The sequence below is a fragment of the Theobroma cacao genome, chromosome 1, assembly GCF_000208745.1.
Source record: "Theobroma cacao cultivar B97-61/B2 chromosome 1, Criollo_cocoa_genome_V2, whole genome shotgun sequence".
In the NCBI taxonomy this organism is placed as follows: domain Eukaryota; kingdom Viridiplantae; phylum Streptophyta; class Magnoliopsida; order Malvales; family Malvaceae; genus Theobroma; species Theobroma cacao.
This window is the reverse complement of record NC_030850.1, coordinates 11,535,378-11,561,801: the sequence shown is the minus strand read 5'-3', so window position 1 is coordinate 11,561,801 and position 26,424 is coordinate 11,535,378. Positions and strand designations below refer to the sequence as shown.

Here is a 26,424-nt window from a genome sequence, read left to right as displayed (position 1 = left end):
CGATTAAGGTGAAAACAATCAATGCTTTTAAAGACCTTAAGCGGAAACCCAGGGAACTTATTAGAGATTGCATGCTAAAATTAATCTCTTGCCTCAATGAGGCAGAGCTACATGGTACTAAGATAGATGCTGATATGCAAATATCAATGATTGTTCATAGCTTGATTTCATCATTTTCATAATTTAAATTAGATTATAAACTACACACTAGGGATTACACCCTAAGTGGGCTAATGAATGATCTCTAAAATGTGGAAAAGGTTCTTGAATTGAAAAAAAAAACCCTAAATCACATGTAGTTTCCACTTTTAAGACCAAACCGAAGGGTAAAAAAAAGAAAGCTAGAAATAAAAGGAGTGTTAAAGGCTCAATGGGAGTGATTTTTGCATCAAATACATATATTTCATGGGAGATTAAATACCTAATTAAGCTAAGTTAGACTAGATTCAGGATCAGATTTAGGTGTTTTAGTTATTTAATTAGTTTAGTTTAATCTATGTTTTAATGTTTATTTTATGTGAATAATGTTAATTTTATATTTTTTATGTTTATTTTTATGTTTTTGTGAGAGTAGGATCTAAATAACTTCAATTAGTGAAAAAAGATGCATAATGGACTGTGCTTTATTCGTACATATTATGGTATTTCAAGCATAATGTTCAATTCAGGAGTCCAATTGATGTGATTATTGAACCATTGGAAAGATAAGAGACAGTGTTACAACGTTCATGTTATCATTTTACCTAGTTCTGCACCAAAGAAGGACAAAAATGCATCACAATATGATGCCACGATGCTACAAGTTTGTAAAAACGCCTTTTCAAAGATGTGAGTCTGAATTGGATCAAAACTATGTTTGTGAGCCCTATAAATACATCATTATGAAGCCAAATTGAAAGAAGGCTAAAGGGAATAAGTTTTAGGTTATTTTAGGAGGAGATTAGCCACCAAAAACTCAAGAAAAACAAGATTAGCCATGGAAGATTGAAGATTACCAATCTCTAGTTTTCTTTCTCTCTCTAATTTTCTTGTTTCTTTTGTTTGAAATGGTTGAACTCTATTGTTTTATATTCTTTATTTTCAATTATGTGTAGTAATTTCTTTTCTATAGGATTACAATTGAACTTACATGTAGTTTAAATTTTTAATTTGTTTCTTACTTATTTTCAATGGAATTGGATTATTTATTCCAAATTGTTCTTTATGTTTTTAATTGCTTGATCACCAATTAAAATTAATTTGGAAACCTAAACATAACTTGAGAAAGGGAGTTTAGAGTAGGCTAAAATTGGAATAACATATGATAATATCTATTTGCTTGAATGAATAAATTAATTTGTGTATAGGATAAAAATATATCTATTTGCCATATTTAGGCAGTATTAGAGCTTGAACTTAATAAGTCTATTTTAATTTCAATACACATAGTTTTATTAAAATTATTAATTTTTATAAGAGTTTCGAAAGAGCCTTATAAATAATTGAGGACTTTAGGTTAGCAATTCAACCCATTGAAATAAGATAAAAGAGAGTTAAGATTTAGAAAAAGTATAAGGAATATTGTAATCCTAAGTTTGTTTAATTGATTTCTCTCTCGTTATACTATTGTGTTGATTTTTGGTTTAGTTTCTTGTTAATTAGATTTAGTTAATTTTTAATTTAATTAATTATTTGATTTTGATTGTTTGGATAAGACTAAATTGTGTTAATTTTAGTACTTAGTAAAATTTTAGGTCAATTCTTTATGGACCAACACTCTACTTACCAATATTATCTTTTCAATACATATACTTTCGTGTGTGGAAAATTAGACAACAGGGAGCAAAGAAAAGTCCATTACGAAAAAGACTGCTTCAAAAGATAGCACTAAGGGAAAGTGTTTCCACTATGGTGAGAAAGGACATTGAAAGCAAAACTACAACGTTTATCTTGAAATCCATAAGAGTAAACAAGGTGTGGGTTTTCTAAATATATTAGAAGCCTATTTAGTAGTTGATTCTACGGATACTTGGATAGTAGATTTTGAAGCCATTAACTATGTTTGTAATTCTTTGCAAAGGTTTCAACAAAGGAGAAAACTGAGTAAAGGCCAGTTTCGGATGAGGTTGGCGAATGGCATATTCATTTCAGCATTAGTAGTGGGAACCATTGTTTTTTAATTTCCTCATGATCATAGCTTAGTTTTATAAAATATTTATTGCATTCCAGAGAGTTATAGAAATTTAATTTTTGTTTTTTGTTTAATAAAGTCTGGATATTCAGTTTACTTTAGTGAAACACTCACTATTTATTGAAATAAGGATTTTATTTGTTTTGAAATTATTAGATATAATCTTTATTTCATTGAGCGTATGACTTTTTCTGCAAATGACATAGAAGCAATACGATTTAAAACTGAAAGCGTCAAAGAATCTAGCATAAATCAAAATTATCTCTAGCATCTGCATTTAAATCATATCAATTAAAATAGACTCAATACGCTTATAAAGGATGGTACTCTGCTAGACATGGTTGAGGGTCCTCTGCCAGCATGTGAGTCCTGTAATGAAAGAAAAATGACCAAAGGGCCTTTCAAGGCAAAAGGTAACAGAGTGCCAAACATTCTAGACTTGGTGCACACAGATGTGTGTGGACCAATGAACATACAAGATAGAGGAGGTTATAAATATTTCATAACCTTTATTGATGACTACTCGAGACATGGCTCTGTGTATTTAATACACAAAAAAAGTGAATCCTTTGAAAAGTTCCAAAAACTCAAAGCCGAAGTTAAAATGCAACTTGGCAAGCCATTGAAACAATTTCAATAAGATCGGGGTGGTGAGTATTTATCAGATAAATTTTGGCAATATCTCACTGACAATAGGATAAAATTTGTCAACTCTGAGAATACCTCAAAATAATGGTGTAGCTAAAAGAAGAAATAGGACTCTTTTAGAAATGGTTAGATCAATGATGTCCTATGCTAACCTTCCAATCTAGTTCTGGGGTATTGTATGCGAACTGCTGAGTACTTGCTTAACTTTGCACCATCTAAGCTTGTGCATAAGACACCAAGAGAGCTATGGACAGGGCGTAAATCATCTATACATCATCTGCAAACTTGGGGGTGTCCTGCACATGTTTTAAAGCTTGAGTCCACAAAGATGGAAGCAAAAATTGAGGTGTGCTTGTTTACAGGGTATTCAAAGGGAATAAGAAATTGTTACTTCTATAGTTGTCTTAGAAGAATTGTCTGATGCTTTAGATTTAAGAGTTAATTCTAAAGGTGTCATAACACAGTCTGATTCAGGATTGAAACAAAAACACAACCTAGACATCAAATAGTAGTACCTAGACGTAGTAGGAGGGTTGTGAGACAACTACAAAGATACATAAGACTAGGAGAAAACAGATTGCACTCTCAGATGAACATGAATCTGACCCTATTACATATAGGAAACTTATTAATAATGTAAATGCTGAGAATTGCCATAAGGTAATGCAATCTGAGTTGGACTTCATGGATTCAAATTTAACTGTGAATCCAAATTTAACATGACCTAAAATGGAAACTAAGTAAAATAAAATATATATTAATATTTTTTTATTTAAAACTTCAATTTAATTAAACAACCGATAAATATAATCTAAATTATTATAGAAATTTAAATTTGATTCTGTTGAATTAATGTTAAAAAAATAATAACTTGAACCAAAATTATATGAAATTGAAATGATTTAAATCTTAAATAATAAAATTTTATGATGGAAACCAAAATGAGTAAACAACCCAACCTAATTACAATCACCAAATTGTGAGCTCAAATGAGAACAAGTTACACTTAATACGATAACAGGAAATCTAAGATTTTTTTTTTTTATCTTAAGTTTCAGGGAACATTTCGATTTGAGATATCTCTCTCAATAATAGAGTACAGACATCCATTATTAGTTTGTGTTGTCAACTACTCAACCGCTAATTAAGTCATTAACCATTAAACTTACTTGCCACGAAATGTATCTGCTTTCTACTTTGAAAGTGAGTTTTGGTATTTAGGGAAATTTTTATTAATGGCATCGGTTTTGAATTTGGTAAAATTAATGTATCAAATGAAAAAAAAAAAAAACTATTGTAACTATTCTTGTCCAATGCCTATAGATTACTCCTAATCGGATTCTACTATTTATAATAATATTTTGTATTAAGTATTATAATTGATCGTTAAAGTGATCATTTTTAATCCATTCGAAAGAAAATATTCATTTAATATACTATTTTGATCAAATTAAACAACATATAATACATTAATTACAAAATTCTTTCTAGATAAAGAGAGACTTGAGGAGAGAAACAAGTACAACCATTTTTCAAAACTTGACAATCCCCATTTGAGAGCACGCATGGTATATTTACTTCTGCCAGAAGAGAGTTGCCTGGTCCAATGAAGAGCTTAGCCTCACACTTAAAAAAACTTAGGAACAAATTAACAAGGGAAGGCAATTGGCATTTTTATTCTTAATTTTTGGGTTTACAGGATCTAAGAGCGTTTTGTTACCCGTCCATTACCGTCATCTAAGTAATTCCACCTAGAAAAAAAGAACAAACATAATTTGAGTTAAGAGGTTTTTCATTACGGCATATATGTGGGATTAAATGTGAGTGATATACCCATTACATTGTTTAGTTAAGGAATTTTTTGTTATAAAAACATAGATTTGTGTTACTTACCCATCCTACGTGGATATGTGTGTAAAACCTTCAACTTCAATAAATGAAATATTGGATAGGTAATGCAATGCACCACGCCTCAAGAATTGTTTCTTCATTTACAATCGAGTATTTAACTCAATAATAATATATACTTTCATTTTCAAAATGCTATATTCTATTCTTTCCATTTCCTCAAGAAAAAAAATTTGTTACATCATTTAATTATATAAGTTAAATTTGTTATTAATACTATATAGTTTTTATTGGAATCCATGCATGTAATTCATCTAAATTAACATAATAATTTATACTATCCAAGTTAATATTCAAATTTAACCATTAATGTTTGAAATCAAATTTCTTTAAAAAAATTATTTTTAACATAAAAAAATGATTTTGACATTTGTCACCAACTTTATAAAATAAATAAATAAATAAACATTATTATTAAAAGAATTTTAAAAACATCTGCATTCTCCTCCATAATATTAAAAGGGTTGTGAACGTGCTTCATGTTAATACTAAAACCACGACTTAAGTTGCAATTAAGCAGTAAATACATAGAGCAGAAAGGAGTCAATTACATTCGCGAAATCCATGCAGAGAAAACACCCCAAAAGAGAGTATAAAGCAGAGAATCTCTGAAGGGAGAGAATCACTGTTTTTTTTTTTTCTTTTTGTAATGGTAATTGAACAATCACTCTAGCTAGCTAGTTGTCTGTCTTCAGGACCTCTCTAAGATTCTCTTCATAATGTACAATTCTACCTTTATATAAACCCATGAGAGAACTGGCCAATACTAGAACACGTGCTAACAGAGAACCCACAAGAGAAAAAAAAAAAAGAATTCAAATACCAAATTAACCTGCCAAAATTACAAGCACCCCAGAAGTAGATATAATAATTATGGTAGCATTGACTTTTGTAAATTCCAACCTTACGTCCCCTCTCTCTTTGTTTTCCTATTTCTTTTTTTGTACAATTTTCGTTTATCGTAGATATTACACAAAAACAACTAATTCACAAATGTGTATCTTCATATGTCATACAGCTTAAAAAGGACCTGCACTGCTTTGAACCATTGTCTGTCTCTTAAACAAAAATCAAAACAAATAATATCAGGCAGTTAGAGAGGGTATGGAAGATCAAGCACAGTTCAATGCAGAAGAGAAACTAAAATGAAGTTTCTTCAAGGAAAAAGTTCCTACAAGGGTATCTCAAAGGTGCCGGAACTCAACAAGCTATCTTAAATGCATTACTATTGGTTCAAGAAAATTGTCATACTACAAAAGAAAACCATTTAGAAAGGAAGACAAGCTAAAAACAGTCACCTTATCCAGAAACTCCCTTTCGTTTACATAGCTGCAGCCAATGTTTTAATAACCGCATCGGCTATTGAACCAATGAGAGTCCCATTCTCTATTCGATCCATTAGTTCAATTCAAAATCACATATACTACTTCAAGATATTAGCTTGGTGTTAAATACATATTAAATTTTATCAATATTTAGCAAAAATTAACATTTGACTGAATAGCTATTGCTGCCAATACAGAATCTTGAACTAGCACTGACATCTTCAAATACAGCAAACTGTTACCAATTTAACACCATATCCAAGTAATACACTATGTCCATATTAACAAATGAACAAGGTTCTATGTTCATCTGGATATTTTCCAATATGTTACCTTTGGAAGAAGGTTGAGATAGCAACAGATTGCTATAACCTGCCAAACCTCAAATTTCATAGGGATCCCACACCCCTCGTTCATTCCAAGTAATGAAGCCAGTGACAGACAGTGAAGACGCTGAATGCATAGCCCTTTGTTGATGCCTGCTTCTGCCTTTGTTCTTATTTCTAGAGGATGCTTCATATGCAACAACAGCAGCATGCATGTTTTCATTTGGCACTGCGAATTGTCAACAAATAGCTAATGTAGCCAATAATGGACCACAAGCATGTAATCCTAACAACCACGAGTTGAAATGGGATTATTTGGTTTTAAATGCTTGCACCTTACCTTTTTAGCCAGAAAAATTAAGTTAGCTAGTCTTTTTTTTGAACAACCTCCCACTGACTCTTTGTAATGTAAGTTGGCAATGGAAAGCAAACGCAGCCATGATACACAGAACTACTACTAATTTGTAATGGACTTGCAGAAGTCAAGTACATAATAAGTTCATGACAATAGGACAACTCAAAACCCACCTCATTTAAAAGTCTGAAGTTTTCAATATATGCGGACCTCTTCAGTCTGTTTCACTGTTTCCACTAGCAGTGGCAACAATGACTGGTGGATCCACATCCTCAGGATCTTGATCAATGCTGTCGTTTCGATCATCTACATATGCCTGGGAACTCACCACCTGACCTCTGAGATCCTTGTGTTTTAGATTACCTGTAAATACAATAGATAGATGGCATATTAGAAGTTGGAGAGAAAACCAGGCATTTAGGATGTGTTTGGTACACAAGATGAGAGAGAGGATAGGATCAGATGATCTTATCCTATTCTATGTTTGATGTGAGCAAAATTAAGAGTAAGATAGGACAATTTTCATCCTATGCTATGCTTGGGGTAACATTGAGTGTAGAGTAGGATGATTCATTTATCATTGGTCAAAATTAGCTTTCCCTTGTAATGATGTATGAAACACACACTTTGGGGAAAAAATAGTAAATATAATCCAATTTACAAACCTTATTAAATGAGGATTAAACAGGATTGAGTCATCCTATCTTCAATGAGGATTAAAACAATATGTTCCTCTGGCATCATTGCCGATTTTGATTTCAACAAGGAGAAATAAGACATTTAAAGAATAGAAGAAAAGTCTTTATAAGCTAACGCACATGGTAAACTGAATCTAGATGCATTTACTTATTCAGGCAAAATTTTGACACCCAAGTTTGGGGAATCTAGTTCACCAAACTCAACCAGCAAAGAATTAGGTAAAATCTCACTGGTTTGGTAGTAAATATTATAGTAAGTCAGCATATTTATTTTCAAATTATGAAGGAATTATCACCTATATTCAAGTACCAAATTAAGAATTTTCCAGAATTTGGTCATGTGAACCCTTTCTTGAATTTGGAATCAGGAGCTAGACCAGTTAAAACTTTATTGACATGGAAGTTTTAAACCTAAATGAGTGTAGAGCAAAGGTTAATTCTTTATTGGAACCTAACAAAAGGTTCTAAAATACCTGAATCACAATAAAAAATTTAAAACATTTTCATTATGGCTAAATGAATATATCCCCCTTTTCCTTTCATCAAAAAGAACAGCAAAAATATCAGTGAAGCCTAAATATGGCATACCCATCCAGAAAGTGCATCCACTAGATGTTGTATGGAGAAGAGCCTTGACACGAAACAAAAAGCGTTCCAAAGATCTTTTGGTAGCAGGTATTTTGCCAGTGATGGCTGTTTGCTTCAAGCCCTTCAAATAGCAAAAAGACATGAATTCAATATAATCCACTATCATTGCAAAGATCCTGACTAAACCTCAAATGGATTGGATGTGCAAGGCTCACCTTTGCTTCAGAACATAGAGTCTGAATTGTTCTTGTAGCCTTTTGAAGTTCTTTCACCTGATGTAATAAACAAGCAATAAGCCCTTTAGTTCCAAGTTCCAAACTTGGATTAAGTATGTCTGAATAAAGTTCTTGCACCAATCATACCAGTAGAATTATGACTTCATTATGCATTTGGAAGTGAACCTGCAAGAAGTCAAAAGCTGCAAAATATTGAGATGTCGGTGCTCTGAACAGACTACAATGAAAGATCATATAGCATTTCTAAGGTACAGATACCTTTAAGGAAGGAATCGATGAATTTCCCACCATACTTGACAGCCATGGCATGCAGGGTGACCTGTGCCAACGCCTTAACATGTCAATGAGATTGCTGCATGAAAAGCAATTGGACCAAAAAGTGCTACTAACTACTTGGGTATGTTAGCAAGAATGTAGGTGATGGGCAAAAGGTGCCTACTTCCAATTTATGATAAGTTTAAATTTAGCTTTTACTCTCAATCAAATCCTAGTTGTCTCCAACTTTCCTAAACCTCAAGCCATAGGCTGGCTAGAGGCTGTTCACAGCAGATGAGGAAATGTACTTGGCATAATAGCACATTATAATGCACTAGAATCATTCAATAGCCAACTTACTCTGGCTGGACAGGCCTCATTTGGAGCCAACTTATATCAAAGTGTTATAGTTTCTTCTCTTTATCATCTTCCCTTAATTCAGACGAATGATTACATCCCAAAAATCAAGGGAAGCCATCATTCTGCTTAAAAATTCTTGCAAACTAATCTAATGAACTTTTACATTACATAACAATGTAGTCATGAAAGAGCACAAGGGCTCTACAATTTCACTAATGTATTAAATCCACCGAACTATGCCTAGAAAAAAGGAGGTACTTGACCAACTTACCTTAGTGGTGGTGTAGGTTCGAGGCAGCAAATATAGTAAATATATATTTATCTAAGAATTGTTGGCCAAGAAAACTCCACAGTTCTATTTGGTTACCTTGTCATAGGTTCTGCACATGTTAACTAGTGCAACAACCACATTCACGTTCTTTTGCATCTTGATCAAATGTGTGTGAACATTTTCGGGTTGAAAACCAGGTCGGCACTTCTCCAAGTGAACAACCTCCTTAACCTACAAAGAGAGGAAACGGTAAGAATTGCAACACCTTTGACAAGTATTTTGCTACCTCATCTATGATCAACGGAAATAAGCAGCAAAAATTAATACTTACCAATTTGTCAAGAACTGTGAGGTTCACTTCAAACTGCACATAAGGGCAGCCTCAATCAACATAATTAATGCAAAACATTAAGAGTAACAATGCTTTGAAAAGAACTTGAAAAACAGAAGTTTCCCTACCAGTACATGGTACCAGGAGAGAAATGTTGCAGAACATAGAGTTGGGTAACCATAATCCTCATCTTCTGCCATTGTTGTACAAGAAACCTGAGAAAGAATTCTTCTTTTAGTGCTACTACATACAAATGAAAATGGATTCAATTGAAAGAATCGTATGGCAAGTGACACTCAATTGTTCATTCTAACTTGTACTTAGTTTTAAAACAAATCTTAAATAGATGTATTGTATCCAAAAAAAGATTTAAATAGATTGATTGATGCAGAACAAGGGAAAGAACAAAAAAAAAAAGAAGACAGGATGGATGGAAATAAGGGAGAAAGGAAGAAGAAACATAGGAGCATAGGGGAGAAATTGAAGAAATAAGGGATAGAAATCAGAAACAAACTAGAGAGGAAAACAACTAGGGAGAGAGAATCCAATTTGAATGCTCAGATCTAAAATCCATAATCCAAATTGTAACACCCACTTTGCGAGTGGAAGAGAATAAAAAAAGTTAAGTAGGCAAAAGATGGGATAGTTTCTTTCCAAATGCATGTGAAACTAAAAAAATTAAGGGAGCCAAATTCTCATTGTGGGAAGGTTGATGTAGATATCTATCCTTATTTTTAGATGTACTTTTTATAACTTAATGGCTTTTATGTAATATTTTCAACTGAGTTAGTTTCTTTCAACTTGTGACACCACTAACCCATTAGCATTATCTATAAGTAAGATAAGCACTTACAGACAACACTTTAAACCTAAATATAAAAATCAAATATAATACAACCCTAAATACTCTAACAATTCTCTCAATACTAAAAATTACCATTGAACCCACAAAAACATACTATAAAATTAACAAAACAGATGTCTACATAATATGATCCTTCAATAAGCATGACTAGATTCCATATTGTTGTCCCCCTAGGTGGAGAAAATGCAAGCACAAGTTTTAAAGTGTTGAAGTAAAGGAAATGACCAAGAAAACTCCGGCACAGCAATGTCAACAATATATTTCCAAACTTGCATCAACACTATCAATAGAGCCACAATAACCATGATCTTGTCCCCCATCATGTCTAAATCACCTGCTCTCAACTCTCTACTAGAAGGAAGAGCAATTCAAGCACTGGACAGAGGTGCTACATGGAAAAACTGCAAGATCTCCAGTGTATAAGCACAATGACAAAGGACAACTTGTGCACTTCTACAGTACACTATTAAGCTTATGCAACAATTGTTACTCAACAAATTCAAATACCTGTGGCAAAATTGTGCACGCAAGCTCATCTAGCAAATCAGCAGTTGATTCAGTATATTCCAAGTGGATCCGCAGTATCTTTTGTACTATTTCTCCCTGAAAACACAGCAAGTTTTTTAATATATATGCATAACTACACGGTACACTAAGGTAAGAAATTGCAATGAAGAAATCTAAGACATGCAAAACATAATGTAATTAATCTCACTTTGTTCTTCCAGCCATTCTCAAGATTTTCGTCATCCCACTTATGCTTTAGAAGTTTCTGAGCAGACGATCCAAGTTTGCCACGCAAGAAAGGAAGGATCTGGTTAAACCTTGACTGTATGTTTACATCATCTCCCTCCAACTTATCAACGACATTTAAAACTGATGTAACAGCTGATTCCAGAGTGAAAAGAGCCTCTGATGCCAGAATAAAGGAGAAAGAACATGCTGCATGGAGGATACTTTGATAAAATGAAAGGATAATTAAGAAATATGAAAGAACAACAGCAATAAAGGCAAGACTTATGCACCTGCATGGAGGATACTTTCCACAAATGAACAAGCCCCAAGATATGAATACTCTATTGTACCAGGTGAAGGACAAGGCTGTACATCTGAAGCACCAGCATCTAATGTTTCATTGGGCTGAAAGGCTTCAAGGAGATCTGAAAGAACTGATTTATTCCTTTGTACTTCAGGAAGGTTTAGCATCTGCTCAAGGAAAAACTGTACTTAGGAAGTATAATATAACAGTTAGTTCAAATAGGAAATTTTCTACCCGAATGATAACCTGCATAAAAGTATCACTTGTCAAGTCGGAAGGTGATGCACACACATGTGCATACACCCGGAATTAAAGGTGAGAGTAAGAGTATTCACCTTACTGAAACTATGAAGTACTTCCTTATACACCATAGTAGAAATTGAAGATTTTGATGGGACAAGGTTGATTATATCTGGGTTGTGAGCAGCAGCAGATTGAATGTTCCAGTGTTCTTGACAAGTTTCATTACCTACAGTACATTTGTTCTATGACTGCAAGAATATAGAATCATGATCTTAGTGACAAAATGAAACTAACATGTTACCTTCTTTAAGACTACAGAATGCAATATCTAAATTTCTCTTAAGACTTGGAAAGAGTGGTCTAATTTTGCTAAGAAATTCATCCAACGTCATCCTGGTAAAAGCAACAGAACTCAAGCTTCTCGAGGAGCATTGTTTCCCCGGGGCAGCAAAGTAATCCAACTTGCAGTGAAGATCATGAATGAGGTACAGGTATAAGGGTAACTGCACAGAAATAACAAGTTTTCCCCGTCTCACCAAATCATTTTAATATGTATAAATAAAAGGAAAGAAAGAACTATGTGGATTATTAATGTACCTCAGCCACAGGGTCAGAGCAGCAGGAGTCATGGTTCTGCATTTGAAAAGACAAATTCAATGACTCTTAATCATTTTTGTTATTAGTATAATATAAAACCTCATAAACAAGAAAAATACACCTTATTATGCAACACTGCATTTAGAAATTTTAGAAGTCCAAACCCAGCACCTTCTAGGTCAACAAGCAAGGAGCAAACATTAATTTGTGAGGGATTTTCTTATAAAAATAAAAGGACAAATTTTCTCTAATGTTTATAGTTCTTATATAATAACAAAATTACTACATCTTTTCAATCTCTTACAATGACTTTTGTGTAAAATTTGTATTGCGTAGACTTATTAACTTCTTTTTTGAAGATGGGTCATGACGGAAAATATTTTCTACAAGATGATCCAAAAAACAAAAAATATTTTTGACAATCCCAACAACAGAAAATATTAGATTTTCTAGTAAAATGTTTTACATAGAAAAAATTGTCCTTCAGCAAGTTATTTTCAGGATACCAAACAAGAGTCTTAGAGGAAATTCTATTGATTGTTAGGAAACAATCCAATTATTTTAAGAGGACATGCAACTTAAGCATAGACAGGAAATGAAGCCATGAGAAGTTCAGATGCAATAATTCATCTCTAGGAGGTTGCAAGATCATGTAAACAATGTAAAGCCAATGAATATATAAACTCATTTAAATGCCACATTAAAACACAAAATTGAAAGAATTTGAAAGAAACCATGCAATCTAGTTGACAGTTAAACTGTGAGGAGACATACCTTTGAAAAGGTCAAAATGGAGAAGCATTCCAATAAAAGAGGCCTGAACCTAAATTTCTGTGATTCCAGAGCTTGTGCAGGTGGAGAAACTTCTATAAGCACTGATTCATTAAAGACATGGGATTGCCGATCTACTGATGCTGAGGTCCTCTCCTTTGAAGAAACTTCATTTGTCATCTCTTGGCTTGTCTCTACTCCTGCTTTCCTCAACACGTCCATCAATGTTGGCTGGTGAAGTTTTCCATCTGTACCTGGCGTTGAGGTCTTCGCAATCTTTTTATGCTTCCTTTTGTTTGGGGATGTGCATTCATGTGTCATCTTAGGCTCATTCTTCTTTTCCATATTCCCCACATGGTTTGGTTGGTTTATGAGCGTCGATCCGCAATGCTCTACTTGAAGATGGAGCTGAGGTAGTACTACAGGACACATTCTGATGGAATGATTTAACAAGCTTTCCAGAAATCTGCACCAACACATTCTTACCATCAGTATGTAGGATTACAAGTTCATGATATGTAACACTCCAAAAAATATACCAAACAAAGGTGAAATTCATAACAATCAATGAGGCTACCAGAAACCTCAACATAATTACGTTTCCATAAATAGCTGTATGTCAAGCTAAAATCTGAGTTGTATCTTTTAATGGGGGGAATAATCAAAACTTCATGCTTTCCATCATCTCATAATTGTTCTTCCATCCCCAAATTCTATGGATAAGGAGAAAAGACCACTACTAAAAGTTTATCATTTTTTCTAGCACTCATGCAAAGGAAAGCAGGCCTAATGGAGAACACCCAGCTGAAAACTTGCTTTAAGCCAACCTCATCCTTTCCTCTTGCGAAGGGGGGTTGCTAAGTTGGGGAAACTAACTTCTTTTTTTTTGGCCAAATCTTCCTCTTTTTTTTTTCGGTCAATCTTCCTTATTGTTTAAAGAAGCCTCATAACTTCCTTACTACATTCCATGTTACAAGTCATGCCCAACATGTCTCCTTTTTTCCCTGATGAGTTCCTATGTCTACCTTACCTCCAATGGGGATTTAATTATCCAAGTGAAATGCACATTCAAAGTGAATCTTGAAGGCATAGTTGCTCTCAGTTTCTCCCCAATATTTTAATCTGATTTAAGGATAATGGACAAACTTACAAGGATTGAAGATGTGAGGACTTACACTAGGTTCCTCAATCGCTTTAACAGCTTCAATGTTATGTCCTCTTTTGTCGACTGACTTGTAAATTCAAATCTTCCAGCTACTTGTGTGCAGAAGGCATTAAGCTGTAGCAGTGGAAGACTCACAAACCATAATTGTATGATTGACAATTATGCAGCTAAATCAAAATCTCACAGTAAAGCATTTACCAGTTCCCGTAGCCAGTTTACTGCATAATAAAGACAGAGAGAAATAATCTGTTTCTGCTTTCCTGTCAAAGACAGCCATTCAGCTTCTGAGTAGTACTGAAATTGCAGAAACCAAATCCATGTCAGCAAAGTGGTCCCATCAAACATTATGGACAATAAAACCAAAATAGAAAGCTATGACAGATTAAACAAAACTGTATGTAATGTAAGATATAGCACAAAATACTCCAAGGTTTTACCTTCTTTTTTTCATTGAAAACCTTTTCAGTGCATCTCTGTATATTTTGATGTATTTAGCTAAGTGTTGCAAGGCATATGCAATCAGCAACCTTAATTGTCCCTAACTTTTAAATTTTTAAGTATTCAACAATTGAGGTAAAATAATTAGAACAAGTTCTTGATGCAAATGGAGGGGATATATATGAAAAAAGGAGGAAAGAAAAGACTTTGTGGAAGCCAAGGTATGCAAGCTTATAAGAACTACAATGTTTAGAGGTATTAGACCTGTCTCCTATCTTTTTAATTTTCCCGGATGTCATGAAAAAAATATAGCTAAATTAAATATAAATCCAGAATTTTGGGAAATTAGAACCTCTGTGTTCAAAACAAAAGGCAGAGATATGAAACATAGATACTTCAAGACCTATATCACAGTAGGTGCTCTGTAAAACGGTCTGTGTTAGCAGGGATTCAGTGCATCAAAAATTGCAAATAGTTGCACATGAGCTTATCCATCAAGTTACAAGATAAATTTGAATTTTGACTGAAAACACGTGCAGGAGGATAATACCTCATAATATAAAATAGTCCAAAGTAAAAATGGGTGCTCCTCAAGGTCAAACTAAATAATTAGGAAAGGGACAAGCAAAAAAGGTTTAAGAAATTAGGAATAACAGCTCATAACATTTTGCACTTAGATAAAGCCTCTTGACAATCTTTACCAATTAATACAAACTTCTCTTACACCACAAGCTCCAATCATGCTTGACATTGCTCCTAGACAACATTTAAAGCTACACAACAAATTTGAGCTTCATCTGTTTTAATAGATATTAAACTTTTTTTCCTGAAGACTTTACTCCACATAAGTATTTTTATATTTTAGAGGAGAGCAAGCATAAGCTTTCAAACAGTCATCAAGGAAAGAAGCCGCTAATGTCAGTCTGCAATAAAGCAAGGTCAGGTGAGCAATGTGTCACTTTTCCACATTTAAGAGGTTAGCAATTAAGATCCCTAGTCACCCAACTTATATAATCCTTCACTTTCCTCCATCATTCTCAGTTATGATGACTATATCTTGCTTTGCTGGCAGATTAGCACCAGCCTGGTGGTCAGACTGACTGACCCACATTGACCCCCCAGGTTTTTATGGACCCAAACGAGTAGAACATGTATTTATCAAATTTATTTTTAAATCATAACTAACTAAACCATTGCATATTAATTATAGATTGTTTAGTCATTTGATACAAATATTGTTTTTCTTAGAAAAAGAGTAGAACAAACATTAAAAGAATAAAAAACTAAGAGGTAGAAACTATTTTTTGTAACCTTAACTTTTTTTTGTAATTTTTTAAATGATAATGAATTTTTATAATTCTTATCTCTTCGATTGTTCTCAACTTCTTTTTCTTTTTTTTGTAATTTTTTAAATTATAATGAATTTTGATAATTCTTATCTCATAGATTGTTGTTCATAAAACTATTCAAAATATTTTTATTATTTATATATTATCTATGATTTTAGAGTAATATTATATAACATCTAAAAGTGTTTTTATTAACCCATCATTGACCCGAATGACCTAATGGCCACTGAACCATTGACCTGATGATCCAAAGCCATGAATGGGCCATTTTCTGTTCTGGTTCTGATAAGTGATAATTATGTTTGCTGGTTTTACATGCTAAGCATAGCAAGTGATGGAGAAATGAGAAGAAAACTATTGTCCCTTCAAGAAAAACAATGTTTGGAAAACTTTATGAATAAATCACAACACTTTGCATTAGTCTTAAATTTTCCGATATTTGGCAAACTTCAAGAATAAATCACAACTGTCTGAAGAAGTTTAAAGTGTTAAAGGATCTGAACTCAAACAGGGCCAAATGTGAAGTGTAAATTTGCACTGAGATAATCATTTTAAATGCAAAAGCATCATGAAACTCTGACACATAATGGTATAAAAAATATGATCTTAACATGAGTTTTTCACTTAATCTCACCTTAGACGAGGGAAGGAGCAAAGGACAGCCAAGTAATGCATCAATTCCACCAAGAGATCCTTGATTTGTCAACCTTTCAACCTGACAATTAATAGCAATTTTAAGAAAATCCTTTCCTCTATAATACTTCTGATGCCTAAGGCAGCACGGACTTACAGCTGATAGTAAATGAAAGTTAGCAGGAAGAAATTGCAAACAAGCAGACCTGCAAGTGAAGATTCCAAGTTTACCATACACTATCTCTAAGAAAGATGAAAACAGACATTTATATTCAAAGGATAGCATAACAGAACATTACTGCGAAGAAGAAGCTAATGGCAGAATGTTCAGACAAATAGGAGATATTTCACCATCCAAGTTCATCCATAGCTCCCCTACAGAAGTAGAAGGTAGAAAGCATAATCTATAGTCTGACATAACTTTACCTACAACTTCAGGAAAGCACAGACAGTATTCTTAATCCTACCTTCTAAACCACAATATGAATTCCTGCTAGGCAATTGGCCACCATCAAGATCAGACAGGAAAATAGATTCAAATTCTCCTACATGCTTGCCAATCCTGTAAAACAAAAGCAACTTTGTCACATGCAATACTTAAGTAATTTTATTACCTTCCTAAATGCTTACAAATTACAAGCTAAATAACAGCAATAACAAATTGCTGAAGTTGTCTCACCAGTCCACGATGACAGTGTGAAGAGTTCTACTTTCCAAAATTGCAGTCAGTTCATCGTAAAAGAAGATCAATGATAAGCACAACTGTTTGCAAGATTCCAGGGATGTTTCAAGGAGCTCCAAGGCCTCCTCAGTATTTGATTTCTGTTTTCTCAAAATAATAAATAAGTGATCTCACAGTGGTGAATGAACAGTAAAAATAAATTCAAACATACTAAGCTACTCAACAGGGAAAGAGAATGATCAGAACCTTCCCATACAAGTTGACATTTGCCTGAAAAGGATAAAAGTTCGCAATCCATGCTTACAAGTATATGACAAACAATTAAAAGAAAAAAAACATGGCTAAGAAGCCGGCATCAACCAGTATAATAGTTCCAGCAGTGGATGCAATCTGCAAAAGGTAGATGAACTCTTAATTCCACTTTCTTCCTAATAGAGAGTGGTACTTTACACTCATCAACACTCCAACTCTTGTGCATACCCAACCATTCTTGAACCCGAGATCCATCCAGCCAGTTTAAACTGTCTTATTCTCTAGGAGGCCTTAGTGCAATTATTTTCTGATAGCTTCCTAGAGTAGCTATTGAGTCCCATTGATAAAGTGGCCATAGATTAGATAGGGGCTTTTTCCATAATCCTTTATCCAGAGACCACAACTTCATCCATATCTCAGCTTTTATTATGGTTTTAAACATTGGAAGTCATGGGTTTCAATTGTTTCAAGCCAGCTACAACTTTCAATCTCTCTACTGCTGATGCATTACTGTGACAGGTTAACTTTCTGCTGCTAATATTTGCTCATGCAAGGTGTACGGTCTCAGGTCTCAGGTATATTTCTCAGACCTATGAGTGCTTGATTTTAGATCTTCTATGTGATTCCAGCTTCTGTGTTATCAGCCAGTACTCAGGATGTCCTGTTACTTAGATGTTTTAAGCCTGCTAAAAGTTCCTTGTAACTGATGAAAAAGCTCTGTTCTTCCCACTGCTTCTGGATTTACTAGCACTGCTGACAGCGGAACTATACATGTGGTCAAATGAATCCAAATGCCCCAAGCTCTAACCTAGACTTTCTGATCACCAGTTTTAATGCCAGTAATGCCTCAGTCGAAGCAATTATTCAAAATATCAACCTCCTACAAAGAAATTTTGACTGCAGTTTTTTTTTTGGGGGGTAACAGTTGAGACAAAATTAGAAGGAAGTTTTCACAATTTTCAGCAGCTTCCTGCTCTTTTTTTTTTTTTTTTGTTTGCTTCTCCACAGCCTTCAGGAATTAATGATAAATTTATCTAGTTTACACCAATAGACATAAAAATGACAGAAACAACAGCAATTTGCCATCAAGATCACCCATATGTCACATGCAGTATGTACATAGTTAAATCTAGTAGCAAAGTGCAACTTTCCAAGTAAGATCAACCACAAAATAACAACTTTCGAAGTAAGATCAACCACAAAATAACAATATAGTCACCGAGGGTCACAGATTGTGAATTACAATGATAACAGGTCCCACCTGAAAAGGTGATGATAATGTGACATTACTTGCATCCCCAAGACATGAAACAATTTTCAAGATTCCAATGAGGCCCATCTTTTTGTACTTCAGATCCGGATGGCTGACCTGCCCAATTGCAGGGTGATGCTAGTCAAAATAACTTCCTGTTACTAAGATCCTCCAATCAAGTCTACAGTACAGAAAATCGAAAGATACCATCTAAAAATAGCACACAAAAGTCAATGTTTCAAGCACTGTCTATTACAAAGAGACATGTTAGTCCAAGATACCTGCTTTTGAACAATTATCAAGAGTTCATTTGCAATGGAAGAGCCAAAACAGTCAGAACTAGAGCGAGCTAGCAGTGCCATATGGCTGAAGACCTCGTAAACCTGTATTGTGTGAATGCTAGTGAAACTCACATACAACTCTGGTCTTGAAAAGCTTAGAAGAGCAGAAATATAACGAGCAGCGATAAACCTTATGAAGATTTTCAACAGTCAGTCCCTCCAAGTAGTCCAAGATTCCTGAAAAGTACATTGAACAGACCAAGAGAACAATAGCAGCAAACAAGAAAGAAAAATCTGCATGCAAGAGTTTACGTACCATTTATATGAGAAGAAAGTGGAATTAATTCCTGTGCATGTTTTGTGGCCAGTGAAGCCATAACCTGCAGAGCAGAACTTACTTCAGACTTGACACCAGAGCCCACATGAGTGACTAGTGCACCAAGAACCTGCACAAAGCCAAATGAAAATATCATGGAGCAAATGCACTTAGTCATCAGATAGAGAATAAATATTGATGCTTACTTCCTGTCTTGAATAAGTATCAGCAAACTCTTCAAAAAGAAGAGTATACATGTAAATGCCAAAATCCCTTGCCTTTTGTTCTTTGCATGCCAATAGGTACTCAGATAAAGAAAGCAAGGACAGGAAATATTCCTAAAAGTAAAAAAAAAATAAACTCAAAATGAGTTTCTGAAATATATTCAGCAAAGTTGAAATGATCCTCATGGCAAACCATAGCAACAGATACCTTTGCCAGTTCCTTGTTCCCATAAATGCACTGATCAAGCATAACTTCCTGAATGCAACCTTCAATAACTTTCTTCTTAAATACCTTCTCAATGCTTTTTCGCATGGACTCACCATTTGTGTACAATAGCACAAGCAACCATATGTCTATGATTTTGTGATCTCGAGGTTTCTCAAGGCCATTCAATTCCTTCAAAATCTCCTGACAGAGTATCTATTGATAGTGGTAGATATAGAAGAGTGAATTAATTAGAACATGTATTGTCAAATAAGGAGGATAAATGACTTACACTCTTAAATTGAAGACTAGATCTCAAGGCATCTAGAATAGATGCCTCTGTGTTGTCAACAAGCAACTTCCCTTTGAGTTTATTTTTTTGCAATGTGTGAGTATTTGGCACACTGAGAAACTTTAAATGCTCACGTATTTGTGAGATTATTCTTCGAACATTTACTTGTGTGGCAGAGAGCAGTAAAAATCGAAGCAGACAAGGCATTTGCTCCGCATCAATTGTTCTAATGCATGATAGTGCAATGGTTATGACCTTCAATGTGAAGAAAAAAATAAAAATTAGATATCAATATAAAAAAGCAGCATAGCACCTTAACATTTTGATTGGTTGCTGAAAATATCGTGGAATGATGTCAAGAAGAAGACTATAGTCAAATCTCTCCGGTCTTGAAAGGAAAAGCCAGCTCCAAAAGCAAAATTATATATTTGTAAAGAGAATATTCAGTCGTGCTCATGCCCCTAATGATGTTGGAATCAATAAATAGAAATACAAAAAAAAGGAAAGCCAACAGACAATTGCCAAAAATACTGGGAGGACAAATAAAACTGCATTAAAGGCAAGGAAAGCTGGTTCCAATACCCAAATTATAATTTGGGACTCCTATGGTGATCTACGTTTAATATTGTGTGGCTGGTTCAGTTTTTGAGTTTTCTCAATTTTATTGGGTCAACAATATTCCTGAATAATTCAAGCCTTCCTATCAATGAGTGTATTGGTGTTTCATGGGCCTTGCATCCGTGTAGCAATATTATTTGATCCTTATGTGCTGTTTTGCATTTGTCTTATATTCTTGAGGACCAAAGTTGATCTATTTATATTCTGCTCTACTCTTCTTACTTCAGCTGCTCAGCAGACATAAAAAAAAAAGGTTTCTTTGTCAAATACTGAAGTGAATTCTTGTGAAGTTGGGCACATTTTCACCTAGCTCTGAGTGCTTTGAGAACATAAGATCAATTTGTCTATGTTTTAATCCCTCCTCCTCCTCCTCCTCCTCTTCCTCCTCCTTAGAAACCATACTTATCAAATCCAACAGCCTTCGTCGTGATTTTCCTTAGTTCAACTTAATTGCTAAATCAATGAAAGCTACAATTTGCAGCACATAATTACCTCACTCTCGGCAACCAAACAGCCTCAAACCAAGTTTCTAAGCTATTTGCAACTGAAAAAAAAAAAAACCTGAATTCTAACTTTTGATACTAACTCCCAATCCTGTATTTCTACTTCAGGTATAGTTTTGAACCTGAGATCCTGAATCGCTGTTTAATTTGTACTGCATTCAATAGCTGTATTATTGTAGGAAAAGAAGAAAAAGTACTTTATTTCAGGTTTATCATTATTTTGAATGTTGAAGAGCAGAAAGTGTCGATGCATTAAGCTTGCTATAACTATTTCGCTGGTTTGTTACAAGTAAATACCTTTACATCTTAGAAATGTTAACAACATTCAAACAAAGGATTCAATGTAAACCATAGAGAGCACAAATTAAAGAGAAAAGGATAGACCTGTTCTTGCAACTGATCATCCAAATTGAAGTTTGAAAATGAGTCAAGCACAGGAACAATTATGGATGGGTCCTCATGAAGCATTTGTTCAAGGGAATCAATCACAGTCTTGTTATTTTGATCACCAACGATCTCCGGCAATGATCCAATGATCTCCTTTTTCAAGTGTAAAGGGCAAATGGAAAGGACTTGCATTAACTTATCGGTAAAGGAACTAGGATCAACAACAAAATCAAGCCACCGAAGATGATTGATGATAAGCCTAGCAACATCATCTTCGAGGGACAATAATGTTTGTGAATCACCAGAAACAATGTCAAAATATTCTGGAAGTTTCTCAAGCAGCATAATCTGAAGGTCAAATTGGATTGGTGCAACCAGCAAGAGATGTCGGACTAAACTCTCACTTCTAGTAGGAGCAAAACTACTTCCATCCGATGAAATGAGAACCCTGAAAGCATTTAGTTTCCAGTAATAATATGAGACATTTGCTCATCAATACCAACAGAGTCGATCATGTGAAAACCTTAAAACATCTTCCAGTAGAAGCTCAGTCTATCGATGACAAAACATAAGGAGAAGAACAGCTTAATTGCTTAGCCTAAAAAACTTCTACCAAGTACTCAGGTCTATTCAGCAGCACAAAGAAAATACTAGTGTAGTTGGTTGTTACTTTTACATATTTATCTTTTGTTTCCAAAAGCAAAATGCAAAATTTCTCGTTGAAGAAGTTAAAAAGCTAGGTTCAGATATTTTAAAGCAAAAAAAAGATAAAATGCGCATAAAAATTGGGGGAAATGAAAAAAAAAAATCGAAATGGAAAAAGAGTAAACAGACCTGCGAAGATTGGAGGAGGATTGAATATAAGACGAGAAACCGGAGAGGAAGAGGGAGCGATCCTCAGAAGAAGAAGAAAAAAGGCCGGAGAGGTAGCGGCGGAGCTTGTAGGGATCGGCGGGAAGGGAGGGTGCGCCCAAGGGGTTTATCAAAGTACAACCACCCTCAGCTAAGATTGAAACCATCCTTTCAACTGCATCAACCGCAACGCCGTCGTTTCGAGATTTGGGGATTTTGGCCGGAGGAAAAGGAGGGCCAAAAGAGGAGGAGGGCCTCTTCCGAGACGGATTTTGGTTGTGGAGTAATACCATTTTTAGCCTCCTTTCAGAATTCACGTTCTAGCGGCGTCGTTTCGGAGGCGAAGGCCGTGTGTGGCGATTGGTAAAGTGTTTTTCTCCTGTTGCTTCTTTGGAGGGGGACGATGGGGAGGTCATGAAATCAAAGAAAAGGCGCCAAATATCGAGGGAAGGGAACCGCAATTTCCCTTTTTTAAAATTTTTAAATTTTTTGCTTGGATGCTGCTCGGGTCAAAAGACGGATCACCCGGGCCTTCTATTTTTTGGGCAAGAAGATAAGACCTACACTTATTTATTCTTTACTATTAGCAAGTATTTTTTTTCAAGTAAGTTATTTGATCATACATTTTTTTCATAAATATATTATTTAAATTAAATCAATGAAATTTTGTGAAGTGAAAGATAAATAGAGGAGATAAAAGTGTAAAATCAAGACATAATGTTTAAATAAATTCTTAAATTATTAAAAAAATTTAAATAAGTCATTATCTTTTTATTACGTTCAATTAAATCTCTATATTTTTATTTTAAATTAAATAAATTTTTATAATTAATTATTTTATATCTACATGATATTAACATAACGTTGATATAAAAAATAAAAAATATCATATAATCATATTATTATGTTAAATAAGTATATCATGTCATCATCAATTATAGTATGTCAACATACAACATTATCATCAATTGTGATACATTAGCGTCACACGGTATAAAATGACAAATGACATTTTAACTAAGATAATCATTAGTTATAAGGACTTATTTGACTCAAAATAAAAATATAATGGACTTATTTGACTCAACCTAAATATATAAGAGTTTAATTGAATGTAATAAAAATATAAATACTTATTTGAATTTTACTAAATAATTTAAGAGTTTTTTTGGATATTATGCCTAATGTAAATAAGCTTTTTCATTTTTACTTGTCTCAAGATATATAAAGAGAAAATAGCAATCAACCCATATTGTATACACTGTATATTTTATGGATTTATATTTGATATACTAACAATGAATTATTTCTATACACTATTAATTCACCAAATATTACTACCTCCTAAAACTAGAAATCTTTAAAAACTTAAAATTAAACATTAGATTATGATGATGGAGTTGGAGAGAGAGAAAAAGAGGAGAAAAAGAAAAGAACTTGATGAGGGAGTTAGAGAGAGAAAAAAAAAGAAATTTTTAAGGTAATTTTTAATATATAGTTTCATGTATCTAATATTTTTAATTTTTTTATTAATTTTTAATCTTATTAATGAAACGACAACATTAATAATAGGTCAGATTTGAACCTAAAAACTATGTTTAATCCGGTCATATGAACAACTCTATTACTACCTCCTGCATGCATATAATTTTGAGTTTTGAATTTTCAATTTTGCATGCATCAGATTATTTTTTGCTAGAATTGAATTTTAACCATGGAGAGCAGAAATCTAAAAAAAAAAAAGTGTATATCTGTTCTCACAACTAATCATCCAAATTAAGCTTAATTTGAAAAAGAGTCAAGCACAGAAACAATGGTGGATGGATCGTCTTGAAGCATTTGTTCAGAGGTAACAGTTAATCGCAGTCTTGTTATTTTGATCACCAACGATCTCTAGCGACGGTCCAGTGTATGATACCTCTTTTCAAGCGCTAAGGGAGTATAGAAAGGACATGCATTAACTTCTCGCTGAAGGACTAGGATCACTGATAATCCTTGCAACATTGAGTTAATTAGGAATCTTAATAAAATCTCTTTAAGTTAGCAAAATAAATAAAAACACAAGGATAAGCATCAACTAATTGATTAACCCTAAAAAATAACTACAAGGAATCAGTTCTCTATTTGGCTTCACCCTTTGCTAATTTGCATTCAGAGGCGAAAGGCAAACACTGTGTCAAATAAATATATTTACAAATTGGAGAAAGGAAAATCAAGAGCCTAGGTTAATCCCTACTCATCCTTAACAACCTAAAAATTAATACCAAAAGCCAAAACCTTCATCCTAATTTCCCTTAATTGCACTTAAATATGCTAAATCCCTAAAAGCTACAGTCATTGTCCAGCACCTAATATAATATCAAAATTATATTTTTTTTCTTCACAACTTTTACGCTATTATATAAATAACTTTGTTTAACACATTTTAATCACTATTAATCCAACATAAAAATCAGGCAACCATCAAGTCAGCGATGCACTTGTACGGTTATAATAACAATTCCTAACTATTACACCCTTTTATAACTTTCTTCTGCATAGGTTTAAGCAGGGGTAGATTTAGAAAATTTTCTATTGAAAGAATATTTAGATCAAATTCAACACAATTTTGCTTAGAAGAATATTTTTGAGTATAATCATTAATAGAATTTTGTTATTATCAGAGATTTGGGTCTTATGAGACAATTTTTTTCTTTTAAAATATCTTTCTATGACTTATTTATTTCAAATTATAAAACTTGTTAAAAATTAGTACTCATTAACATAAATTAAAATATTAAAATTAAATAAAATATGATCTTACATAATAAATTATCAAGTTCAGTAACTAACAAATTAACAATTTTTTATTTATTAATCAAAACTAAATCTAAGCATCAACAAACCACATAAAATTAAATACAAAATTCAAATAATTAAATAATATATCTACAAAATAAATCAAAAAAAGAAAGACTCATAATTTCAAAATATTATTTGACATGCAATACTATTTTTTATTAGCTAAATTATTATTATGAACCTAAATTATCAAATTAATCAAAAAATATTTAGACATAAAGTATTTAAAAACTTAATTTTAGTTGAAAATTACTTAAAATTGAAGTCTATATGAGTTGTTTTGAGAGTAAAAAACACAGCTAAGATTGAAAAAAGGAAGGACTTGAATTTTTAGATAGAGAGAGTAGTTTAAGTTTTGACTTTTTTAATAGAATCTTAAATTATAAAAGGAAATTTTTTTTGTCTTCCCTTATAGTATTTAAATATTAATACATAAATTACTTTTTAATAAACTATTTTTATTTGGAGTATTTGACCCCACTCCTTATAAAATTGCAAAAAAAAAAAAAAAAGGTTCATTAGTATATTAACTACCCTAAACCTTAACTAAATAATATAAAAATTAAAACATTTTAGGAAGTGAGTGGTGTCATGTGACACCATTCCTTCCAACGTGAGTCCACCTATGGGTTTAAGGTAACCATTCTTTTCATAAATTTTGATTATACCCCATTGAGTTTTTATATTGGCCTAAATTCTAAATTTTATTCCATTACATTTTGCATTAATTTTTCCATTTACCTTTACTTGACTCTCTTTATTTTCTCAAATTCTTTATGATATTTAATTTTATAAAACTATTTGATCAACTAACTATTGATTTCTTAAACATATAGAACTTTTCAAAGTTTTATCTAATACTTACATGAACTTTAGATTTGGGTGATCTTTTATACTTGTGATGTTGTTTCAATCTTTGTCTTTGATGTTTGTGTGTAGATATGTTATTTTGATCTTTGGTGAAGATTATAATGATGTATTATTTTGTAATTTTTAATAAAACTTCTTTTTCAAGAAAAAAAACGATGATTTTGAAAGTGATAATCTAATATAACTAGGAGTGAGCAAATATCGGTTCGGTTTTTTGTAAAACTAACCAAAAAATTAATGACAGTTAACCAACCAAACTGCATTGTTCTTAAAGTTGG

At 33.2% G+C, this 26,424-nt stretch overlaps 1 protein-coding gene across 9 annotated transcripts in view; it reads right to left on the bottom strand.

Moving 5' to 3' along the window:
• The window catches only part of LOC18612304 (Fanconi anemia group D2 protein homolog), a 68,327-nt gene continuing 47,928 nt past the window's right edge, over positions 6,026–26,424 (bottom strand). For 2 of the 9 annotated variants that reach the window (XM_018123638.1, XM_018123643.1), the window contains exons 9-38: positions 20,076–20,330; positions 19,787–19,999; positions 19,561–19,692; positions 19,355–19,484; positions 19,229–19,275; positions 19,039–19,140; positions 18,767–18,895; positions 17,251–17,393; positions 17,039–17,133; positions 16,871–16,946; positions 16,729–16,777; positions 16,573–16,653; positions 14,350–14,445; positions 14,162–14,265; positions 12,990–13,452; positions 12,216–12,251; positions 11,920–12,121; positions 11,711–11,844; positions 11,362–11,557; positions 11,052–11,278; positions 10,844–10,939; positions 9,600–9,686; positions 9,472–9,504; positions 9,237–9,371; positions 8,513–8,573; positions 8,381–8,436; positions 8,234–8,290; positions 8,019–8,139; positions 6,906–7,095; positions 6,026–6,606 (exon numbers count right to left, since the gene is read on the bottom strand). In XM_018123638.1, the coding sequence (XP_017979127.1) occupies positions 6,947–7,095; positions 8,019–8,139; positions 8,234–8,290; positions 8,381–8,436; positions 8,513–8,573; positions 9,237–9,371; positions 9,472–9,504; positions 9,600–9,686; positions 10,844–10,939; positions 11,052–11,278; positions 11,362–11,557; positions 11,711–11,844; positions 11,920–12,121; positions 12,216–12,251; positions 12,990–13,452; positions 14,162–14,265; positions 14,350–14,445; positions 16,573–16,653; positions 16,729–16,777; positions 16,871–16,946; positions 17,039–17,133; positions 17,251–17,393; positions 18,767–18,895; positions 19,039–19,140; positions 19,229–19,275; positions 19,355–19,484; positions 19,561–19,692; positions 19,787–19,999; positions 20,076–20,330 (3,705 nt within the window). In that variant the 3' untranslated portion in view covers positions 6,026–6,606; positions 6,906–6,946. Of the gene's footprint in view, positions 6,607–6,905; positions 7,096–8,018; positions 8,140–8,233; positions 8,291–8,380; positions 8,437–8,512; positions 8,574–9,236; positions 9,372–9,471; positions 9,505–9,599; positions 9,687–10,565; positions 10,738–10,843; positions 10,940–11,051; positions 11,279–11,361; positions 11,558–11,710; positions 11,845–11,919; positions 12,122–12,215; positions 12,252–12,989; positions 13,453–14,161; positions 14,266–14,349; positions 14,446–16,572; positions 16,654–16,728; positions 16,778–16,870; positions 16,947–17,038; positions 17,134–17,250; positions 17,394–18,766; positions 18,896–19,038; positions 19,141–19,228; positions 19,276–19,354; positions 19,485–19,560; positions 19,693–19,786; positions 20,000–20,075; positions 20,331–21,580; positions 22,032–22,417; positions 22,933–26,424 lie in introns of those variants that run through there. The other 7 variants (XM_018123661.1, XM_018123666.1, XM_018123670.1 and 4 more) reach the window with 7 other exon arrangements.